Source organism: Hyaena hyaena, unplaced genomic scaffold, assembly GCF_003009895.1.
Source record: "Hyaena hyaena isolate Hyena2069 unplaced genomic scaffold, ASM300989v1 scaffold_96, whole genome shotgun sequence".
Lineage (NCBI taxonomy): Eukaryota > Metazoa > Chordata > Mammalia > Carnivora > Hyaenidae > Hyaena > Hyaena hyaena.
In genome coordinates, this window is record NW_024080729.1 from 678,061 (window position 1) to 703,287 (window position 25,227).

The following is a 25,227-nucleotide window of genomic DNA, read 5'->3' on the forward strand; positions in this document are numbered from 1 at the left end:
ACGAAACTCTCCACCCATGGAGGAGCACATGCTTCATTTACATAACATACAATGTGTGTATTGGCTTGTTTCCTTAAGGCACATGCACAATATCATGGTCGCCTTTACAAACAATGACAAGGCTTTCCTACTGATATATTCATTTTAACCCTAAATGAAAGGAACCCATTCACCTTCTCTCAGGGAGTCATGGCTTTGGAAACTATTCCTCATGATCTCCTTATTTGCTGCAAACCAAGTTTTCTTTGTGTGACACCTTAAACTTGTGGAGCTTCTGACTCACCAAGGAGCCAACTCACATTGGTTCTGCTACAGTCGGATTCTGAAGTCAATTTCCACTTTGTGTAAATATCTTCAAACTAGGGTATTATGAAGTAAAAGTTTTGGTTTTCACTGCTTAAGTTCTTATTACATTTTCCAACAAAAGTGCTTTTCACCATTCCTTTATTTGTACTTTTGCAAATGATTCATAAATTACTTAAATATAAAAACTAAATAGTAAATGAGGATGATTATTTTCCCTAGAATACTGAGAGTTAAAAGAAAACACCGAATCTCAGACTAAGCGTGCAAAGAATTAACTAGGGAATTTATGAAAATGCAGCACCCAACCCCTGAGATCCTGATTTAGTAAGTCAGGGCAAAGAACAGACATCTGCAGTTCTAACACAATTGGTCATCCGGTTAAGCTTGGCAAATGACTGCTTGAAAAAGAATACAAACCATCTACCCTTAGGTAGTCTGAAGCATTAATTTATGGTCAGAAAATTTCTTGTCTATTTTGCAAAGACATGTTATGACTTTGAATGAGATTAACATAAAGTTCTTTTTTAAAGCCCTGATCCTAAAAAGCTAAAGCCACTGTTTTGATTTTGTGTTTGAGAAAAGTTATATAAAATTCCATTAAGATATACTTGCTTAATTCCTAGATCTACTTACTATTTAAAATCAATTAAGTTCCTTGGCCTTCAATCCTGATGAATTCTATGTTTAGTCAGAAGCAAAGCACCATTAGCATAAATGCAATAAGAGGGGCTGAAAAGCCAAGGATGGCTATTCTTCTAAATAAACAAAAAATATACAAAATTGCAGTGCTTCTGCACAATAATTGGCACTATTAAAAAAATAGTGAAGGGAAAAAAAATAAAGCACAGGCTAAATATAGGCCACAAATCACAACTTTTGCAACATATTTTCAACTCCTCAAGGACATTTGTTATATATGGCAACAATGCGACCTGTAGGTCAGGAATAGCCAGGAATAAGGAGAATATTTAAGAGTGTTCTAGGGGAGACTGTCTCCATAATAAAGGATTTAATGATGACCTGATTCTTCTAAGGGACAGAATTTAATTAGTTGCATGTAACACTTGTACAACTTTTAAACTTACCTAGTTTTGTGTAAAACCTCATAATCAGTCACAGGCAATCCAAAAAGTTGTTCACCAGATGAATATGTAACAAACTTCCTCCACAGATCATCAAAATTGGCCTATAAAAGATTTTTAAGTTGTAGTAAAGTATAATTAATTCAGGCCCCATTAAGGTAGAATTTATTATAATTGGAATAAAAGCTACATTGAGGTTTGTTTAATAATATCTGTGACACAAGGATCTGTGAAAAAATTTATACTGATACTAAGCTATCAGAAGAAAAGTTAAGCACTTAGTAAAATTGACTTTTAAGCATTCTGAAGGATCCATTTTACATAAAATTTTTTCTTTAATAAATTAAGTGGTCCCCAGAAGACCTATATTTCAAGTTCCCATAAATATGTCTGAAAGTAATAAAACTGTATTTTAAAAAATCTATAATTCAGGCTTTTTCACTAATTTAGACTTGTCATCTCTTCTACATAGTTCAAATGAGTGAGTATGGTCCTTTCAACCCTGTTTTCTCACCACGCAATAGTCTATAAAATGAAGGATTCCATTTCAACACTATTTGAAAGAATTCCAACAATCTGAATCAGTGAAGTTAATGCACACGTCTGCCCTTTGAACCAAAAGTAGAATCTCCTATACTTACAATGCTAAGTAAAGCACAAAAGCAAATAGAAATAACCCACCTGTGATGAGACATGTGTGCTCTACGTAAAGGGTATAAAATATCAAGAGGGATCCCAAATTTTCAGCCCTGAAGAACGTCTGGCATCAGACCTCACAATACCCAGATAGTGAATCAGATCTGACAGATATGTTAGTATATTTTTTTCTTCAAATTTTAATTTAAATTCTAGGTAGTTAACCTATAGTGTAGTATTGGTCTCAAGAGTAGAATTTAGTGATTCATCACTTACGTATAATGCTCAGTGCTCATCACAAGTGCCCTCCTAATACTCATCACGCATTTAGCCCATTCCCCACCCTTTTCCCTCCATCAACTCTCAGTTTGTTGTTCTCTATTGTAAAGAATCTCTTATGGTTTGTTTCCCTTTCTCTCTCTCTTTTTTCCCCACTTCCCATATGTTCATTTGTTTTGTTTCTTAAATTCCACAAATATATTTTAGAGGAGCCAAATCAGGAAAGTGTGAAGACCTTGGAGGAAACCCAATGGACTCTTGATTCCTAGAAAGGGCCATATTTTTCACTTTTTACATTTCTTGGTGGTTATTACAGTGGTTACTCAACAAATTTACTGACTAAAGTATCCATGGGACCATGTAAACACTAGAAAAGGAGAAACAAAATCTTTAAAGTTAATGTACTTTAAACTAATGATATTTAAAATCTTGTCTATGAGGTAAAGACTATTGATGGATGCCAGTAACTCACCCCCTTTTCCATTCAGTTCCCAAACAATATAAAAAGACCCAAAGCACCAACCGAATGGAGAGCAAAATAATCAGCTTTGTCAACTGAGTGCCCAGTAACTCTGGAAATCAGAGTAAAATTGCATCAGAAAACACCACTGAACCCTGAGGCCCCACATGAGGCTCCTTCTTCTTTCCACAATCTAGGTCTTCACATCTGCTTTTCTTGGAGGTTGGAGGGTGATAGGGTACCTGCTTTTGAGGAGAGTTGGGTCACATGTTCAGCCAGATGCATGGCGAACAGCCTGCTTACCTCATACCCCAAACATAGGCAGAACAGAAGGAGCAAGATGGCAAGAGATGGGCCCTTCAATGTCTTTTCAATGAAGTGGCCACACCCCTGGTAAAAGGGTGACCCATTAAAGTCCCAGTTGCTAACCAATAAATTGGTAACTCCTGAGGGAAAGACAGGAGGTGGGTCTACCTTCAAAATACACCCTGGCTTCAACCACTGCTCATCAACTCCAAGGCCACCAGGCTGGTCCACGTTACTGTCACTCTGTCCGGATTACCTCAATAGCTTCCTAATTATCCTCCCTGCTTCTACCCTTGACTGTCAATAATCTACTCTCAACACTGAAACCAGAGTGAGTCTTTGAAAACATAAGTAAATTGATGTCATATTTGCTCATATTCAGGACCTTCACACCTGCTCATTTTTCTGCCTGGAAAGCTGCTTTTCCAGATACATGCTGAACCTGTTCCCTCATTTCTTTAGGTCTCTTTTCAAATGCCACCTTTTCAAGGATGCCCTCTCTGGAAACCTTCCACTTTACATACACACAACCCAGCATGTTATGCCTCTTCCTGCTTTATTTTTTTCCTCGGCACTTATCACCATCCAACATTACTATTTTCATCCTTCCTCCTGCCTTTATTGCCAAGGGCTTCTGCTTGACTCAGCTGGCAGCCATCAGGTAAGCAGATCAGTCTTGATCCTGGTTCCTCCAGAGACGCAGGCTTTTCCCCAGAGCCCTGGGGACTTCAGGTAGCAAAGGATCAGAACCTCATCCAGCATCCAGCATGAAGTGCTGGCAAGAGCAATAGATAGGAGGATCTGGTTTTAGTCCAAGAGTGACCATTATTGTACTGAGGACAAAAGAACCCCAACAATATCAAGAGACTATGACTTTTTGTCTGAGAACATCATATTCAATGAAAGGCTGCATCCCATGAAAACCCTTGCCAGCACAGACAGATTACCTTATAGAAACCCACGAGAGTTACTGGGCTGGACCTATCCCTCTGGAGCCAGGCAGCACAGACACCGGGTTCTGTAACAGCTGATTTCACCTAATTCACACAAGTTTATTCCTCTAGGGTCAGCTGCAATTCCCGGTTGCTCGAATGATCCTGGAGAAACACTTTTCTTATCTGGGTCTGGATTTTCAATTTAAGTCATTCAAATCAAGGGAGATACTTGAAAATTGGATACCATATGAGAAATTCTACTTGGTTCTGATGGCAAAAGCCTGAACTGCCCCTCTCAGGAGAACCTGCAAGTGGAGAGATTCCATTCAACTGGACAAAAGCATGCATGGAAAGAGCCTGAACCATCGCTGGTACATGCATCTAAAACAACAAGAAGAAAATTACAGACTCCACTTTTCCATGTATTTGCTTTGAAGTGAAAAGCCCAATTGTAAAGTGATAGGAAGTCGTCTCTGACAAAGGTAAAGGGATATTCAGAAATGACCAGCATGTGGCAAAACTAAGTTATGAGCTATAGAAAGCCTTCACATGGTTTAATCTGCTGCAAAACTTGGGTATTCTAGTAAAGAAGAAACCCTGGGTTTTGGACCAAAGCTCACATGGATTTCCTGGTGGGACAACCATGGAAGCTGCCTGAATATAAACGCAGACAGAAACCGGGGTCAGGTGAAGAAAAAAAGTGACATTTAGTAGAGGGTGCAGAACAGAGACATGTTTATTATTGTTACTGTAAAAAGGAAAGACACACAGCTTTTAAAATGTTGATTGGGAAGATTTAGTTAAGAGGAAGAGGTTAAGAGTAAAGGAGATAAAAAGGTCAACCTAAGAAGGAACAAGGGAGAGGGGGTGCCTGGGTGGCTCAGTTGGTTAAGCATTCAACTTCAGCTCAGATGATGGTCTTGCGGTTTGTAGGTTAGAGCCCCATGTTGGGCTGTGTGCTGACAGCTCAGGGCCTGGAGCCTGCTTCAGATTCTGTCTCCCCCTCTCTCTGCCCCTCCCCTGCTTGCCCTCTGTCTCTTTCTCAAAAATAAATAAGCACTACAAAAATATCACACCTAGATCAGAGTGCTCACCACGTGGTTTTGCAATTACTATCTATCCAGCTCTCTGTCTCCCTACCAGATGTTAGCAGCTTAGAGGAAAGAACCATTGCTTAATCATCTTTCTATTGACTAAGACACAGGGTAGGCATCTGATAAAGATTTTTTCATGACTGCAAGTACAAGTGGGATAGGGAACATAAAGAGAACATGAACATATAGTACAGCCACTACAGAAAACAGGATAGAGAACAGAAACAAATAGTAGAATTGCCAGATACTCCTAGGGGCCAGCTTACATAGGAATCCATGAATCCATAAAACATTAACCCAAATGGGTGTGTGGTTTTTCTCTAGATGTTCTCAGCACTCTGGACATAGAAAAAAATGGTGGATGGTTGGCCTGATCCAGCAAGCATTGTCTAAGGTAGGGCAAATGAAGTGGGAATTTTAAAGTCATGGATACAAAGGGAAGAAAAATAACGGATACAGAGAGAAGACAAGGAAACCATTTGTCAATATTTTAAATTTGATACATTTTGTTATTTTCATGTATTTTATTATTCTATGAATTTTTATCATTTACACACAAAGAAGATTATTGGAACTAGAATAAGGTGTAAACTTAAGTTCAAAATCAAAGTCTTATTCGCTAGAAATAGAGAGAGAGCTTCTGTGAAGAAGAGCATAAAGGAATATAAGAATCAATTACATTATTTAGCAGACTAGACTACACGCAAAATCTGTATGCACTTCGAACAATAACTTTTCCAATGTAAGACAGAACACATAAATTTATCCCTAAAATTGTTTTAAAGAATAACAATACATTGTCAATATTTTAAAAAATGAAATTTTACCTGAAATATCTGTAGCCTGTTGCTAGCTTCTTGCGGTGGTATATTTGGAACCATGGGTCCTTCCTGTAATGAATAATATAATCTCCATTTAAATTCTTTAAAAAAAATTTTTTTTAACATTTATTTATTTTTGAGAGTGAGAGTGAGTACAAGCAGGGGACAGGCAGAGAGAGAGAGAGGGAGACACAGAATCTGAAGCAGGCTCTGGGCTCTGAGCTGCCAGCACAGAGCCTGTTGCAGGACTCAAACTCACAAACCATGAGATCATGACCTAAGCTGAAGTTGGATACTTAACTCACTGAGCCACCACCCAGGGGCCCCTCTCTATTTAAATTCTTAATCACGTGTATTTATCAACTTATTGAGTTTACCTATTTTTTCCTTTTAAATCAATAAGCATTATTTTTAATTGAAATGGTCTAATTTTGCCCCATAGGTGAAGTTTTCATTTAGTTTTTGTAACAGCCTTACTGAGATATTATTCACGTATCATATGATCTCTCACTTAAAACAGACAATTTGATGGCTTGTACTATATTCACAGAGTTGTTATAACCATGAGCACCATCAATTTTAGAACATTCACATCACTCCAACTGCATTCATTTCTAAAGGACCATGGCATAGCTAATGAAAAATGTGACAAAATCACACCTTGCGTGAAGCTTGGACCACTAGAGCTCTGTTTCATTTCCTTTATGACTGTAAATGATGATGCTGTGGTTGTGCATTAGAATAACTGATCTAAAGTTTCAATGACAGCCTCCTTTCACTGATGGTTCAGCCCAGTGGAAACAGAGAAGCACATAGGTGGAATACTTAGAAGAAGCAAAAGGCAGTCTCTGGTGGCCATCATCCAGAAAACAGCTGCAAAAATGACTCCAGATGGACTCTACAATCATGAATGTTATGGATATGCTAAAAAATAGACCCAATTTCCAGTATAATAGAATGAGAGGGCCATAAAATGTTAACATATCCAACTAAAAGAGGTAAATTCAGCACATGTCTAAAAAAAAGCATTATATGATTACTTGGGCTTAAAATTATCTTATGAACCCAGATCCACTGCGACTACTAAAAGAAATTAGTACATGTTAGGGAATATATCCAACTTTTGAGTTTAACTTCAAAGAGGTGAATCATTGTTGGTCATGATGCTAGGTTGAGTAGTCTGTGGGACTGAGCAAGTGTGACGTTTATTATTTATTTTCAATAACTTTATTGGTTGTCTAGTAAAAAAAAAGAAAAGATCAGCTGCATAATGCCCTGGTATAGGGTATTTATAGTCTCTAACAGCCTTCCAACAACTGTACTACATTTTCAACTATGAGCATTCTGGCCTGAGAAGAGACAAGACCAAACCTTTTGTTCCTTCCACAACCTCAAAAGTTGTTGCTCCTTTTAACAGTTAAATCTTCTTTCTTCCTCTATAAAACAAGCTTAAAGGACCAGCTATCCCCTGTTTTTCCGATAGCTGCAAATATGCAAATATACCCTCTTATATACAATGTGCAAATCACAGTGTATTTCTCAAGACTCATCACTGTCATCGCATATAAACACGCCACAGAACATTTTAACCCACAGCATGCAAATACTTGGATTACCATCTCATACGCTTCTGTGAAGTTCATTACATCCTCACGAAAAACTTCCACGGCTTCAAGGAGATTACTTTTAAACTTTGGCTGCACTTGAACTAGTTCATCTTGCACAGAAACCTAGAATAAGAAAGAATACCCAACGTGAGATGTATTTAAATGAAAATGTATTTAAATGAAAGCTGTAATTCTATTCCAGCAAGTCTGTTATCCTGCAGATGCCCAAGGATGAACAAGGTTGTCTCTGCAATGTTGTCTAAAAGACAGAAACAAAAACAAAAGAGAAATAAATAACCCAAATCCACCAACAGGTGACACAAATCATTCTAGTTCATGACCCAAGAGGCAAAGCCATCTTCTGTAACTGAGGCTAGGAAAAAGTTTTCTGGCTGCTACAGTTCAGGCCATCACTGTGGCCAGTGGGACAGCTACTGCTTTAGGCCCAATCTGGGTCACATGCTGGCTCTGGGGCCAAGTGAAGATCTGGGATTAATAACCTCTAGTAGATTCATGGTTGCAGTGGTTGGAAGAGTCACCTTAAAAAAAGTGATATTACTGGGTATTTAAAAAGGGGGAGAAATGTTTTCTATAACACTCCTCAAAGTTTCTGTTTAAACCTTCAATCGTAATAGCTAGCACTTAATTCATACTTAATAGCTGCCATGCTTTTTACATATGTTAACCTAGTTAATCCTCACAACAACCCTGTGTAGTAAATGCTGATATTATACTCATTTTATGGGTGAGAAAACTGAGACACAGAGACACTAAATAGCCTCCCAAAGACCCCAGCATCAGCATGAGGCAAGGTCAAGATTCAAAACCTGGTATCGTGGTTCCAGGGCTCCTGCTCGAAAGTGTTCTCGACAACAGCATCTGCCTAGGTTGGAATATAGGCTACTTTAAGATTGTTGGTGATTGTAGTAAAGGATGGGCCAATAGGTTTAACACTAACAGTTAAAGAGATAGAACAACCTGAGTGAATCTTTTCCATTGAACAATAACAGAAAGTTGAACTTCACTAAATCTCAATGGAGGGTTCTCCCTTTCATTCCCAAGATACACTTCTCTGACTAAATAATCAATCACTTTTTAAAAATAAATGATTAGTCAATACCGAACATGAATTTAAATAAACATGAGGGGCGCCTGGGTGGCTTAGTCGGTTAAGCGTCCGACTTTCGCTTAGGTCATGATCTCGCGGTTCGTGGGTTCGAGCCCCGCGTCGGGCTCTGTGCTGACTGCCAGCTCAGAGCCTGGAGCCTGTTTCAGTCTGTGACCCCCTCTCTCTCTGACCCTCCCCTGCTCACGCTGTCTCTCTCTCTCTCTCTCCTAGAAATAAATAAAATAAATAAATAAATAAATAAATAAATAAACATGAGTATTAATAAAGCATTTTATACACACTACCTCAAGGGAGCCTCATAACCACATATAAAAAAATGTCCTAATATATTCCTGAATGATCACATCAAGAAATTGAGAAAGAAAGGTTATTAACTTGCATAAGATCATCCAATTGCCTGGTGGCAGAGTTGGAATCATGAGTCATGACCCCAATTTCAGCTCCGTATCCTTGCATCCCTGCCTTGCCTTAATCTCATTAACAGATCTCTTCATAAATAAGGAATTTTAATCCAATGTTTAATTAACATTCAATAAAATTTTCACTATAATTAAAGAATCTGGACCCACCCTTGGAGTTCATTTTTAATGTTTAACTGTATAAATGTTTACCAACTTCAAAAATGCTTAGAGAGAAACGTATAGCTATAAATGCCTGAATAAAAGAAAAAAATCTCAAATCAGTAACCTGACCATCCACCTTAACAAACGAGGCAAAGAAGAACAAACTAAACGAAAAACAAGCAGACAGAAATAATAAAAATTATAGCACAGATAAATGATATAGAGAATAGGAAAACAACAGAGAAAATCAACAAATAAAAGTTTCTTCTTTGAAAAATAGCAACAGAATTGATGAACCTTTACCTAGACTGAGAAAAGGACTCAAATTACTAAAATTAAAAATGAAAGAGGTGGGGCACCTGGGTGGCTTAGTCGGTTAAGCATCCGACTTTCGCTTAGGTCATGATCTCGCGTTTCGTGGGTTCGAGCCCCGCGTCGGGCTCTGTGCTGACAGCTAGCTCAGAGCCTGGAGCCTGTTTCAGTCTGTGACTCCCTCTCTCTCTGACCCTCCCCTGCTCACACTGTCTGTCTCTCTCTCTCCTAGAAATAAAATAAAACATTAAAAAAACATTTTAAAAAAAATAAAAATGAAAGAGGAATATCATTAACTCCTTTATAGGAATAAATGAAATTATAAGAACATAGTCAATAGAGTGAATAGGGATCCCATGGGGTATGAGAAAATATTTGCAAATCATATAGCTGATATGGAGTTGATATCCAGAATATATAGAGAACTCATACAGCTCAACAACAACAGCAAAAACCACAAATAACTCAATTTTAATAGGCAAAGGACTTGAATAGACATTTTCCCAAAGACAAAATGCAAATGGCCTACAAGCATATAAAAAGATGATCAATATCATGTATCATACAGGAAGTGCAAATCAAAACCACAGTGACATACCACCTCACCAATTAGGATGTCTATCATCAAGGAAACAGAAAATAACAAGTGCTAGCAAAGATGTGGAGAAATTGGAACCTTTTTGCACTGTTGGTAGGAATGTAAAACAATTCAGATGCTTTGGAAAACAGTATGGTGGATCTCAAAAACTTAAAAACTATATGATACAGCAATTCTATTCCTGGATATCTACACAAAAGAATTAAAAGTGGGGTCTCAAAAAGATATCTGCACTTTCATGTTCATGGCAGCATTATTCACAATAGCCAAAAGATGGAAGCAACCTAAGTGTCCACTGACAGATGAATGAATAAACAAAATGTGGCATATACGTATAATGGAATATTAGTCAGACTTGAAAGGAAGGAAATTCTGACACATGTTACAACATGGATGAACCTTGAGGACATTACACCAACTGAAATAAGCCAGTCACAAAAACATTGCATCATTGTACTTATATGAGGTTCCCAAAATAGTCAAATTTATAGAGACAGAAAGCAGAATGGTAGTTGCCAGGGACTGGGGAAACAGACATGAATTATTATGTAATGGATATAGAATTTAAGTTTTATAAGATGAAAAATTTCTGGAGATTGGTTGCACAACAATGTGAATATACTTAACACTACTAACTACCCTTAAAAATAGTTAAGATATAGGGTGCCTGGGTGGCTCAGTTGATTGGGTGGCTGACTGCAGTTCAGGTCATGATCTCATAGTTCATGGGTTCAAGCCCCGCATCGGCCTCTGTGCTGACAGCTAGCTCAGAGCCTGGAGCCTGTTTCAGATTCTGTGTCTCCCTCTCTCTCTGACCCTCCCCTTCTCACACTGTCTCTCTCTCTCAGAAATAAATAAAACGTTAACATTTTTTGTAAAAAATATAGTTAAGATGTTAAACATTATGTGTATTATACCATTGTTTTTAAAAATCTTTGCACATGACTACAATAATCAAGCCATTAGGTTACTGGCATAAGGGTAGACAAATGAAGCAACAGAATAGAATTGACAGTCCAGAAATAACTCCCTACATTTATGGTCAACAGATTTTCAACAAGGGTGCCAAGGCAATTCATTGGTGAAAGAAGTCTTTCAACAAATGGTGCTGAGACAACGGGATACCCACATGCTTTTGCATGAAGTTGCACCCTTAACTCACACCATAAAAAAAAATTAACTCAGAATGTAATAGGAACTTAAATATAAGGGTTAAAATTATAAAAACTACATAAGAAAACATAGTAGTAAATCTTCACGACCCTGGTTTAGGCAACGGTTTTCTAGACATGATACTAAAACATAAGCAACAAAAGAAAAAAAATAGATAAATTGGACTTAATTAAAAATTAAGTCAAAATTTTAAAAATTTGTCCTTCAAATTCACAGAGACAGAATGTAGAATAGTGGTTACCAGGGTTTAGGGGAAGGGAGAATGCAGAGTTACTATTAATTAGGTATAGAGTTTCAGATTTACAACATGAAAGGAATTATAGGGATATATAGTGGTAATGGCTGCACAACAATGTAAATGTCTTTAATGACACTGAGCTGTGCCCTTAACAATCATTAACATGGTAAATTTCATGTTATGTGTCTTTTAACACAGAAAAAAAAAGGGGGGGATGGGAAGGACAGTGTCAAGATACTGAAAAGATATCTTCTTTATCCATTCATCAGTTGATGGACACTTGGACTATTTCCATAATTTGACTATGGTAGATAATGCTGCTATAAACATTGGGGTGCATGTATCCCTTTGAATTAGTACTTTAGGTAAATATCTAGTAGTGCAAATGCTGAATCATAGGATAGTTCTATTTCTAACTTTTTTGAGGAACCTCCATACCGTCTTCCACAGTGGCTACAACAGTTTTCATTCTCACCAACAGTGCAAGAGGGTGCCCCTTCAACACCTGTTGTTTCTTGTGTTGTTAATATTAGCCATTCTGACAGTCATAAGGTGGTATCTCATTGTAGTTTTGATTTGCATTTCCCTGACAACATGGATGGGACTAGAGAGTATTATGCTAAGTGAAATAAGTCAGTCAAAGAAAGACAAACACTATATGATTTCACTCATATGTGGAATTTTAGAAACAAAACAAATGAGCAAAGGGGAAGAGAGACAGACAGACAGACAGAGAGAGAGAGAGAGAGAGAGAAAGAGAAAGAGGAACCAAGAAACAGACTCTTAATGACAGAAAACAATCTGATGGTTGCCGAAGGGAAGGTGGGTGGGTGGATGGGTTACACAGGTGAGGAAGACTAAGGTGTGCACTAGTTGTGATGAGCACTGGGTGGTCAATGGAAAGTACTGGCTCACTATATTGTACACCTGTGTCTAATATTATATCATGTCTTAACTAGCTGGAATTCAAGCAAAAACTTGAAAACAATAAATTTAAAAAAAGAAAATGAAATTGAAAAGACAACCCACAGAAGGACAGAAAATTTTTGCAAATCCTTTGATACAGAATTCATATCCAAAATATGTAAAGAGCTCTTACAACTCAAAAATAAAAAGGCAACCCACTTTTTAAAAAAACAGCAAAGGACTTAATTCACATTTCTCCAGACAAGATGGATGAATGGCCAATAAGTACATGATGCTCAACATCATTAGACATTAAGAAAATGAAGTCATGGTACCTAGGACAACATGGATAAACTTTAAAACATTATGCTACAGGAAAGAAGCCAATGACAAAGGCTACATATTGTATGATTCCATCTCTATTAAATGTCCGGAAAAGGCAAATTCATAGAGACAAAAAGAAAATTTGTGGTTGCCAGGGACTGGGGTAAGAGAAGAAGGAGTGGCTGCTAATGGGTATGAGGTTTCTCTTGGGAAGATGAAAGTGTCCTAAAAGTAGATAATAATGGTGGTTATGCAACTCTATGAATATACTAAAAGTCACTGAACTGTATACTTTGAAATGGTAAATTTTACGGTATGTAAATTATATCTCAATAAAGCTATTAAAATAATATCTAAGCCTTATAATGTATGAAATTTTTTTCCTAGAAATAGTGACTTCTAAAAAATAAGAATTAAATTTGTACTTACAGCTTTGCTCTGCAATTTATTGAAAGAATATCTCAGGGTATCAACTGCTTCTGATTCTTCTTTGGTTACTTCAACTTCAAACCTGTTTAAAATAGCATAGGCTTCCTGGAGAGTGGGAGAAGAGTTCAGAAACATTACAAGGAAAGCAATTGCCAAATGATGTAGATGCCTTCTAGAAACACGTTCCTATTCTCCCCATTCTTAGAAGAAGAGAGCATAGTCTAGAAGAGTGGTTCCTAAATTAAATATGTATAAAAAGTACCTTTAGATTTTAACTGATACCGGATATTGACTCTAGATCCTAGGTCTTGATATCTGCATTTAATAAGGTGATTCTGATGGAGATATGGGCAGGTCACATTGAAATACTATCCTAGAAATATCCCTAGAATCATTTTCTGTCTCTCTCCTCCTTGATCTTGTGCAATACCATGCAAAGTATCTTCTCATTACTCTATTCAAATATGGGCTGGCTACGTAAAAAATAGAATGAAACAATGATGTGGGAGATAATCTGAAGAAAAGAAACTTGAATGACCAAAGGAATGGACTGACAAATGGATTTACTAAAAGAATTCATGCTGAAGAATGAGATTTCTGCAGTCAAGAAAAAATGATATGATAGCTTGTTAAATCTTAAGAAATGGATGGTCAGGCATCAAAAACTCCCTAATACTAAGATTTAAAAAGGTAGTAAAGGTATGAAGTGTATTAGCTACCAGAGAGTATAAACACTAAATAGTTTTAAGAAGGCAATACTCAGTTATGAGCATTGGCATACCAAACAGAGTCAGTGAGAATGCTAGTCCCACAGGTATTTTGGGGAATAGAGGAATTTAAATTTAAATTTAGATTTAATTTAGAGAATTTTTAAAGAGTCATAAAATAAACTAAGACTCTGATTTTTATTATCACTATGAGCGAGGAATTTAAATATTAGTCATAAAGTACACAAAATAATGGCCTCTCCAATGTTGTCCGCATCCTAATCCATAGAACCTGTACTATGTTACTTTACATGTCAAAAGGGACTTTGCAGATGCAATTATGTTTAAAAACTTGAGATGGGGAGATTGTCCTGGATAAACTGGGTGGGCCCCATGTAATCACAAAGGTCCATATAAGGAAAAGAGGGAGGCAAGAGAGTGGAATCAACAGGAAACTAATACAGTTCTCTACCCTAAAAAGATCTCTGGTTGATCTTAGTTCCAATAGCTTACTATTGAGCCTAAGTGCACTGCTCCCACCATGCTGCCCAGCGTATGTCGTTGGTCATGAGTTAGACCTGTCAGTGGTTTCTAAGGAAAGCTAAAGATATTTGGGGAACTTGCCTAAATTGTCAGGATTGACATGGAAGAGCAAAACCATTCATTTCTGTAAAATATTGGTGCTACTATAAAAAACTGAACACTGTCTAGACCAGTTCAGCATTATTAATATATCAGTCTTCCTTTGTATACTATTCACTGTTGATAATTGTCAAAATTCCTCCAATGACAACAAATCAGAAAGGAGAAAGAGGCAGACTATGCCATAAAATAGTTGAAGTATGTTAATAGAATCAATTTGTGTGTGCGTGTGTCTTTTAAATTTTTTAAAATATTTTTTAATGATTAATTATTTTTGCGAGAGATAGGGAGACAGAGTGAGCAGGGGAGGGGCAGAGAGAGAGGAAGACACAGAATCTGAAGCAGGCTCCAGGCTCTGAGCTGTCAGCACAGAACCCGACATGGGGTTTGAACTCACAAACCACGAGATCATGACCTAAGCTGAAGTCGGATGCTTAACCAACTGAGCTACCCAGGTGTCCCTCTCTCTTTTTTTGACAAGCATCTCAAGAAAGAAAAAAAAAATGCAATTATTTCTTACTTCAATTGGTCCCAAAGTCATGTCCATTTGAATTTCGTTATCACGGATACACGCTAAGGCTTCCATTGCAAATCTGACATCATCTAAATCACGGATAGGTCTAGATAACTTTTTCAAATATTCATTGATAAATGCTATCATGTCTAACATTTTCTTTTTGTATTCTTCATTCAAATATCGACAGAGTAACATCTTCCATGCTTTAGCCTCAATTGATAAGGCCAATTTCATTGGCTCTGGGGAAGAGGAAAAAAGATCAGAATATAACTGACATTCTGAAACTGTTTATTTCACATCTAATCTGAGCATCCATAACTGTACTGACTTATTTGATGATCACTAGAGACATGTGGTTATTGATCACTTGAAATGTAGTTAGTCTGAATTAAACGTGCTATAAAGTTACTAGATTTCAAAGATGTATTCCTCTCCCTATAGAGTATGTTAAGCTGTGCATGAGAAGGACACTGGAGTCTATGGGGAGGAATTTTGGAAATGAGTTCTAGCACTACCCAATGTGAACTTTGCTCTGTTTCTGGTCATCCCACTAGCAGTCCTCATTCAGTCCTCCATACTCTTCTAGGTAAGTCCACACAGTGGAGTGTAGTATATTGTGTTGTCTGCCAAACTTGTTCCTGTTTTCCCATTATTCCACTTCCTACCTCATCCACATGGTAGAGAATGTGTGTAACCTGACCTTGTACCTGGGCTGGATTGTCCCAGTCAGTCCTGACCTTTTATCCGCTAATCAGAATCCTTTCTTGTTTGGAATGAGACTTGAGGGGGAGTCCTATGCTCTGGGAAGAAGAAAAGGTCACACACAGAGAGAAGAAGAAATGGGAGGCAGAGAGAGTGGAGTTCCTCAGCCTCCTGTACTGTCCCCGGTTCTGGTTCATACCTAAGGCCCAGTTGCATCTTGGATTCTGGGATATATACTTTTCTCATAAAAGAGCTCAGAGAGGTTTCTGTTTCTTGAAAACAAAACAGCACTAACTAGTCAACTCTGTCTTAAAAATCCTCACACATTCCTCTTTTCTCCTCTTGGTACCTCTCAAACCCCCAGCCCTGCAGTGTTTGAAACATGATCTCTCCCCCTGCAACTCCCAACAGATTGAGAGGACTAGGTAGCTGAGGAGACAGCAGCCTGAGAAGAGACACACAGTCAGCTTGTGGGTCAAGGCTGTGAGATCCTATCTCTTGAGATCTGTGCCTCATGGACCCCTCTTCTTTTTTTTTCTTAAATATCTTAATCATTTTTGAGAGAGAGATAGAGATAGCATGAGCAGGGGAGGGTCAAAGAGAGAGGGAGACACAGAATCCGCAACAGGCTTCAGGCTCTGAGCTAGCTATCAGCACAGAGCCCGACATGGGGCTTGAACTCACAAACTGTGAGATCATGACCTGAGCTGAAGTTGGATGCTTAATTGACTGAGCCACCCAGGCACCCCTGGACCCCTCTTCTTTTCCTCAGGCCCCGAGCATTCAGCCCACCTTCCCCTTTCTTTAGAACTGTTACCACTTATTCCATTTTTCAGTTTCCTTTCCCAAAATTCAAGGCTCCAGCCAACTCACACACTGTGCTAGAGTTGATTTGTGTATGAGGAATCACAGCACTAACAACTATGAGAAAACAAACAGGAAGTTTAAATTATAGTAAAAATAACAGGTAAATTAATGTTCCAAAAAGCCTTGGAATTATTGCCCTTGAGGTATAGTTTCTGATTTCTAACTGAATATTCCCTTCAAGTGCTTGTGATTCTTCCCCCAAATTACATCCCTTCTTGATAGATATAATAATAGCAATTAACATATATTGAACTCAACCATGCCAAATGTTTAATATAAAGTAGTTTATGAGGTGGGCACTGTCATTATCATCAGCAGAAGAGATGGAAGTTAAAGAGCTCAGGTAACCTTAATAGTCAAATTTGAGAGCCAGTTACATTTACTCCTTAAGGATAGACCTGAAAATCTACTTAAAATGGATAGTTGTTGTAAAATAGGTCATTCAAATATCTCCTGAGAATAAAATCTCACAAACCTAAAGCAAGATTGAGTGTACTGCTGTAACCATGGCAATAAGGAGCCACCACAACCCAGTTTTAAACCCAAACCACAGACCAACAGACCTCAGTTCGCATGTTTTTGCCAACCAATCAGCACCAGCCCCTCCCTTCTGAATGTCAACCAAACAAAAAGAACATATTCAATAAGCCCACCTCTGAGCACCAACTAATCAACAACAGTCTCATCTGAGTAAGCGTCCTTCTACAGGCGATGCTAACCTATCTATACCCACAGTGCTTGAACTCCATGCCACCCACATACCCTATATGAGATGGGGCAGTGTGCTCTGTGGAGAACACTGTGTCTGAGCAGCAGAGCTCTCCCTTACTCTTATAATCAGTAAAATCAGTTTGGGCTTTGTATCTCAGAGATTAAATGGCTGTCTCATCATCCTCTGATACTCTAATCCCAAGTGGATTAACTTCTCAGGAAACCTCAAATTGTTTGACTTCTATCTCATCTCTACAATTCCCTCCTCATAACAACCCCAAAAAGAGTTTCAAGCGTAGTCTAGTTGTTTGCCAATTGAGGACGTGTTCATATTCAGTGTATTAAGCCACCCTCATATATTATGTACAAAAGTATATAATAATAAATTATATAACATACATATTATATATAATATATGTGCATATTTATATGTATAATATATATGTATATAGAAGGATATGCATGTTTATATGTATAATATATATGTATATAAAAGGTAGCTTAATAACTGTTTCCTAAATAGTGTAACATTTCATATGAAAACACAGACACTTTACATCTTATTTTAAAAATACCTGTATGTAGTTCAAGTGCTCCTACAACAATAATAGGCTTCAACTCATCAATCTCCTGTTCAAACGTAGCGAAATGTAGAATTTCTGACCTGATTTCAGTCAGAGAGGGGTTGTCAGCCAAAAACTCCTGTAGTAAGGAAATAGGAAACAGGAAGCAATGTTTTCTTTAATTTTTGGACAGTATAAATTTCACATTGCTTTTTTTCTTTTCTTTCTTTTCTTTTGTTTATATATTTTTCCACTTGCATATCAGGCCAGTGGCTCATAAAGAAAGGGATGAGCTGGTAGTACTGGCAGATGAGGCCAGGTGAGGGAATTCCAAAGTCTACCATGAATAACTTACTGAGTTATTCATGTGTCCTTGAGTCTCTAACCAAAAATATAGTTGAATCTATGTTGTGACATATCCTTGAATACCCAGCCTCTGAATGTGTCTGGAACATAATTGGTGCCCAACTGTTTACACAAATTAAATGAAATCTGCCTGAGCCTCACTACTCTCAGTTGCCTCGGAGTGTCACTGGTAAGTACGGCACAAAATCTAGTATGTTAGATGCTTGGCCTTTTCACGTTTTTGACCTCTGCTCATGAGTTCCTGTCATCATCACTGATACTTTCCTGCTTCTCTTGCGCATGTTAGATATAAACAATTCAAACCCAAACTGCATCACAAGTAGCCGAAATATACCTTCACTTTCACGTCTCGGTCTTCTGTCCAGAGCGTCTTGTACTTTTGAAAGTCCTGCAATGCCTCATGAGCCACCTTTCGTAGAGAATTCACAGAGGAAGAGAGGAGGAGGACCAATTTGGAAATATCCTTGTGTTCCGCTACCCCTGGATAAAAGTTCTTCAGCTTCCTTGCAGGAATAATTTCTTCAATAGATCCTGAAAACAGATGGTTTTATAGAGAGATAATTTCTATATGCGACTTCAAATATTATCAGTTTTAATATTTATAGGCTTTTTTCAAGCTGAATTTTCTTTATTATTATTATTATTTAAATTCAAGTTAGTTAACATACAGTGTAGTCCTGGCTTCAAGAGGTGATTCCCATGATTCAACACTTACATATAACACCACCCAGTGCTCATCCTGAAAAGTGCCCTCCTTAATGCCCATCACCCATTAAACCCATCCCCCCATCCAACACCCCTCCAGCAGACCTCAGTTTGTTTTCTGTATCTAAGAGTCTGTTATGGCTTGCCTAAACCACTGTGTCAGATTTTGAGGTCTAGATTTCTTTAATGTGGGAAAACTGCTTTCAGAGAACAGAGCTGAAAGACACTGATTAAACACCCGCCCCCCCCAGTAAGTCCTCCAAGAAAAGAAAGGTCAAAAGAGCTGAAATTGTTGCTCTATAGAACAGTATGGTGGTTAAAAGGGAGGCACCATACTTATTACCCAAATAACCTTTGGCCAGTTTTTTAATCTTCACGGAAATACTTGCAAGGATTAAATGAGACAATTTATGTTCGTCCTCAGCTCAGCATCTGGTGTATAGAGATCATGCAATCACTATTAGCCACTACCATAAACATCTCTCACCAAAATCTGATCATGCCACTGCCTTGATCAAAATTCTCAATAATTCCCCATCAGACAGAGACTATTCAGATACTTTTATTTGGCCCAAACAACCCCTTACTTTTTCAAAAACAGTTATGAACAATTAAAAATCATGATATTTCATGTGCAACTTCAGATTTCCAATAGAATTCTCTTTTAAAAAGGTTTAATCTGGGGGGTGCCTGGGTGCCTCTGTTGGTTGAGCATCTGACTTCAGCTCAGGTCATGATCTCATGGTTTGTGGGTTCGAGCCCCAAATTGGGCTCTGTGCTGACAGCTCAGAGCCTGGAGCCTGCTGTGGATTCTGTGTGTGTGTGTGTGTGTGTGTGTGTGTGTGTGTGTCTGCCCCTCCCCTGCTTGTGCTGTCTCTCACTGTCTTTCAAAAATGAATAGATGTTAAAAATTTTTTATAAAGATTTAGTCTGGTAGTACGGGGCCCATGTTCCTGTATGGAAACAATTAGCTGAAGCTGAGAAGCATCTCTAAAAAGGGCATCCCTGGGGCGCCTGGGTGGCTTAGTCGGTTAAGCGTCCGACTTTCGCTTAGGTCATGATCTCGCGGTTCATGGGTTCGGGCCCCGCGTCGGGCTCTGTGCTGACTGCCAGCTCGGAGCCTGGAGCCTGTTTCAGAGTCTGTATCTCCCTCTCTCTCTGACCCTCCCCTGCTCACGCTGTCTCTCTCTCTCTCTCCTAGAAATAAATTTAAAAAAATTAATAAATAAATAAATAAATAAAAAGGGCATCCCTGGTGAATTTGCCAGTCTCCTCTAAGACCACGTCACTCATTTGCTCTTTTGTCTTACTTTTAATCAAAACTAAAGCAAAAGAAAGTACAAGGTATTTGGCTGAATTAAATAAGTAACTAATGATGCATGTCCTGGTAGTTCCTTCCCTTTTATTGCACAGAAGCATCCCACTGTGTAGATGTATCTCATTTTGTTGATCCATTGACCAGTTTTTGGACATCTGGTTTGCTAGCAATTTGAAGCTATTATAAATAATGCAGTGTGAATATTCAAGTCTTTACACGGACATATGATTTCATTTCTCTTGGATAAATTCCTAGGGTGGAATTTCTGAGCCAAATGGTACAGGTATGTTCAACTTTTTAAGGAAGTGCCAAACTGGTTCCAAAGTGGCTGTACCTTTATATACACTCCCACCAGTGATGCAGTAAAGTTTCAGGCTCTTTGAGCCTGAATTGGCAAAAAATTTTATCCATTCTAATAGGCGTGCAGTGGTATATCATCATAGTTTTAATGTGTATGTCCTTAATACTAATGGTGTTAAGCATCTTTTCCTGTGTTTTTTAGCCATGCATGCATCTTCTTTGTTGAACTAATCTTTTGACCATTTGGGAGGGCAACAGTCTTATAATTCGGTTTGAGTTTTTTATATTCTGAATATAAGTATTTAATGCCAGATGTATGCATTGCAAATATTTTCTCCAAAAATGTAGCTTCTGTTTTTAATGTTTTAAATGGTATCTTTTGAAGAGCAATAGTTTTGAATTTGACTGAAGTCCAGTTTGTCAATTTTCTTTGTCAAGGATCATGTTTTTGCTGTCATACCTGAGGAATTTTTGTATAACCTCAAATTGCTAACTTCCCAACTTTTAAAAATTTCTTTCTAAAGAAGTTTTTATAGGTTTAGTTCTTGTATAATTGACTTTGAGTTAATTTCTCAAAGTTTTCTTTGAGAAGTTTTCTTCAAAAATTTTTATAGCTTTAGTTCTTGTATAACTGACTTTGAGTTCATTTCTTTGCATAGTGTGAGGTAAGAGTCCAACTTAATTTTTTATATGTATATCTAATTGTTCTGTGTGTTGAACAAGACTGTGTGTTGAAGAGACAATCTAATGCACCATTTTTTTTTAACTTCATATCCTTTCGGAAAGTCAACTGACTCTAAAGTTTATTTGTGTATTGCCTGTTCTGTCCTACGGATCTACATGTCTATCCTTAGGCCAATACTGCACTGTTTTGATTATTATAACTCTACAGTATGTTTTGAAACCAAGTCATCCAGCTCTATTATCCTTTTTCAAAATCATTTTGGCTATTACAGTTCCTCTGAATTTCCCTATTTCCTATTCAAATTTTCGGATGAACTCGATTTCTCCAAAACATTTGGAGAAACAAATTTCTGGGATTTTGATAGAAAGTCCACTAAATCTATAGATCAATTTGGGAGAACTGCCAACTTAGCAGTACTGAGACTTCCAACCATGAACATGGTGTTATCTTTCAGCAATATTTTGTAGTTTCTGATGTACCGGCCCTATAGTTCCTCTGTTAAATTTATTCTCTACGGTAGTATTACGAATGAAATTGTCTTCTTAATTTCATTTTCAGGTTGTTCATTCCTAGTATTTAGAAATATAATTGTGCTTCGTATATTGATCTTATATCCTGCATACTTGCTGAACTCATTTATTAATTCTAATAGTTTTGCATGTGTATGTATTCCTGAGGATGTTTGTACATACAAGATAATGTTATCTGTTAATAAAGCCAGTTTTGCTTTTTCCTTTCTAGTCTGTATATCTTTAATTTCTTATTAAATCCACTGGATTGAATCTCCAGAATAATGTTGAATAGATGTGGGGAAAGCCAGTATTCTTAAGTTGCTCCTGATCTTAGGGGTAGATAATTAGTCTTTCACCATTATATATGATGTTGGCTGTAAGTTTTTCATGCTGTCCTTTATCAGATTGAAGAAGTTCAATTCTATCCCCAGATTGTTGAGTTTAATAGGACAGAGTAGTTGGATTTTGCCAAATTTTTTCTCTATGTCTACAGAGGTAATTGTGTGATTTTGTCCTTTATTCTATTAGCAAGATGTATTTTAAGCCAATCTTGTTTCCTGGGATAAACTTCATTTGGTCATAATATACCTTCCTTTTTATATGTTTCTGAATTCAGTTTGCTAACATTTTGTTAAGGATTCCAACATGGTCATTTAAATGTGTGGACCCTTTAAAGAATGCTTTTAAATATAAAGAAGTCAAATTTAAACATATTTTCTTCTGTAGTTTGAGCTTTGTATGTCTTGAGAATTTTTCCCTACCCTAATGTCATAAATATATTGTGCTATATTTTATTCCAACAGTGTTATATAATACATATATATTTAACAGTGTTATAAAATATAGACTAATGGGTATGAATTTAAGATACTTTTATTTTTTAATGTTTATTTATTTTGAGAGAGAGTGAGTGAGAATAGGCTCAAATGGGGGAGAGGCAGAGAGGGAGGGAAAGAGAGAATCCCAAGCAGGCTTCCCACTGCCAGCACATGGTGCTCTACCCTACAAACCATGAAATCAAGGACAAAATCACATGTCTGAAATCAAGAGTTGGATACTTAACCAAGTGAGTGCTCCCGGCACCCCTTAAGACACTTTTATGATCTTAAAATCTTAAATTAAGTTTTTCCAAATGGATAAAAGTCACTAGTATCATTTATTAAATAAATAGCACATTTTTTCCCTCCTGATTTGTAAGTCCATTTGTCTTATATATCTAATTTTCATACATATGAGTGTTTCTGCACTCTCTGCTCTGTTCCATTAATCTATTATCTATTCTTGCGCCATTAAGAAATTGTCTTAATTGGCCTGGCTTAATAATACTTCTTTCTATATGGCAGAAAAGACCGCCCTCCCACTCTGTTTTCTTCATCAATATTTTGAGCTATTTTTGGCTATTTTCACCTCCACATAATTTTACAAAAAAAGTTAAAATTAATTTGACAAATTACAGAAAAGAAGTCTGTTGTGATATCATTGAAATTGTATTGAATTTGAAAATTAATTTAAAAATTGAGTTCTTCAAGTTGTGGATTTATTTATATCTTCCATCATGCCATTCAATAATAAGAATTTTCTCCAAAAATGCCATGCAAATATTTTTTAGATTTATTTATTAAGTACCTTATGATTTTGTAGCTATTGAAAAGCCTATTTTTTCTATTATATTCTGTCCAGCTTTATTGAGATATAATTGGCATATAATTCTATTACATTCTATTATAGAAACACTTTTGTATGTTGGTCTCTTATACAAAAACATTACTGAACCTATTCGTTCTAATAGTCATTTCTAGATTTGTAGGATTTTCCATGCATTAGCTTCAAATAAGGACAATCTTAGTCTTCCTTTCCAATGATCTCATTCTTTATTGTCTGATTTCTCCAATAAAATATTGAATAAAAGTAATGATAGCAGGCTTCCTTGTTTATTCTTCATTTTAAATGGGAATAAGTACTTCTAAATTTTTCCACAGACATTGTTAGCAGAAAATCTTTCATATTCCTAGTGTGCTAAAAGGATGTGTATGGGTGACTAAAATATACCATATACATAAAAGTACATAAGACAGTAGTTAAAGAAGAATATGGCATATACAAAACATATATTAAATATGAAGAAAAATAGTTTCAATGTATTTAGCACCCAGATTAAGGAAAGAATGGTGACAATATATCAGTAGTCCTTTCTAGGCCCTCTGAAATTACATATTCCTTCCTTACTCCCAGAGGTAACAGGGATCCTGAATTTTCTTTGAAGATAAACCAACAATCTTATTTCTAAACAATATATTGTTGAGTTTTGTTTTTTTTTTAACTGAGCACTATACAAAAGCCTAGTTGTAAAGGAAAGAATGTTAATTGCCCGTATTAAAAGAAGGTTCCCAGAAAATAAGAAGCCGAACAGTTTGAATCTAGTCTGGCTTCAGTTTTCCTCAAAATCTACAAAACCCCTTTGTGGAGAAGCCTTGGGGGATGATCACAGGTGGGTCTATCACTTATGATCAGGAAAATACAGGTTTCATCATAATGAGGGCATCTGTCAGGGCTGTGTTTATGAGCCATGTAATGGAATCCAGCAGGAATATGGCGAGGAAAGTGGGCTAATCTTTTCCCTTTAGATCACCGTTCTCTCCCTCTAGATCCCAGTAGCAGGTCAAAGCAGAACACTTCCAAAGAATGAAAGGAGTTTCCTCAGCAGATCTAGCTTAATGAAAGTAGGTTGGCAACTTCATCAGCATGTGTGAAAACAAGCAAAAACCATAGCATGGTGCCCACAGATAATACTAACAAATACTCAAAATTTGCTGAGAGAGTAAATTTCAAATCTTATTACCATACACATACATACACACAAAAATGGTAACTGTGGGAGGCAATGGACATATTAATTTTTTTGATTGTGGTAACCATTTCACAATGTATACATGTATCAAAAAATCACACTGTGCACCCTAAGTATATGCGGTTTTTACTTACCAAAAATAGTTCAGCTTTCTACAGAAGAAAGTGTCCAAAAATGTCGATGGAACTTTGGGTCAGTGCCATATCACATTCATAATTACTTAAGGGAATAGCTTATATGTACTTTAGGTACAAGGAACACATGACCCAGAACTTCTAAGCACCATGTTCTAGCAAACTAAGTTCATTGGACCAAATATAATGCTGAAAGTAGAATTAGTTCTAAGCCTAGTTGCAATTTTCCTTTGAATCTAAGATTATGATAGTGGAACAGTGATAAAAATCCTTGTTCCCTATGTCCAAATATAGATGGAAATATTTGAACATTATGTTTATGATGGAAGATGGAGAACACTCATTTTTTATTTTTAAAGCAAAATTTACAAATAAACATGACAAAAATGACAGCCTCTTTTTAAAAAAGGATGGAATCTTGTCATTTGCAATGACATGGATGGATCTAGAGA

General features: G+C 37.0%; 1 protein-coding gene across 1 annotated transcript in view; it reads right to left on the minus strand.

Annotated features, from left to right (window-relative positions):
* DNAH8 (dynein axonemal heavy chain 8) overlaps nucleotides 1-25,227 on the minus strand; it is a 318,105-nt gene that overhangs the window by 207,484 nt on the left and 85,394 nt on the right. The window contains exons 23-29 of the mRNA XM_039235325.1: nucleotides 18,608-18,804; nucleotides 17,920-18,046; nucleotides 15,068-15,303; nucleotides 13,199-13,303; nucleotides 7,536-7,649; nucleotides 5,926-5,988; nucleotides 1,392-1,492 (exon numbers count right to left, since the gene is read on the minus strand). Of these exons, the coding sequence (XP_039091256.1) occupies nucleotides 1,392-1,492; nucleotides 5,926-5,988; nucleotides 7,536-7,649; nucleotides 13,199-13,303; nucleotides 15,068-15,303; nucleotides 17,920-18,046; nucleotides 18,608-18,804 (943 nt within the window). The remainder of the gene's footprint in view (nucleotides 1-1,391; nucleotides 1,493-5,925; nucleotides 5,989-7,535; nucleotides 7,650-13,198; nucleotides 13,304-15,067; nucleotides 15,304-17,919; nucleotides 18,047-18,607; nucleotides 18,805-25,227) is intronic.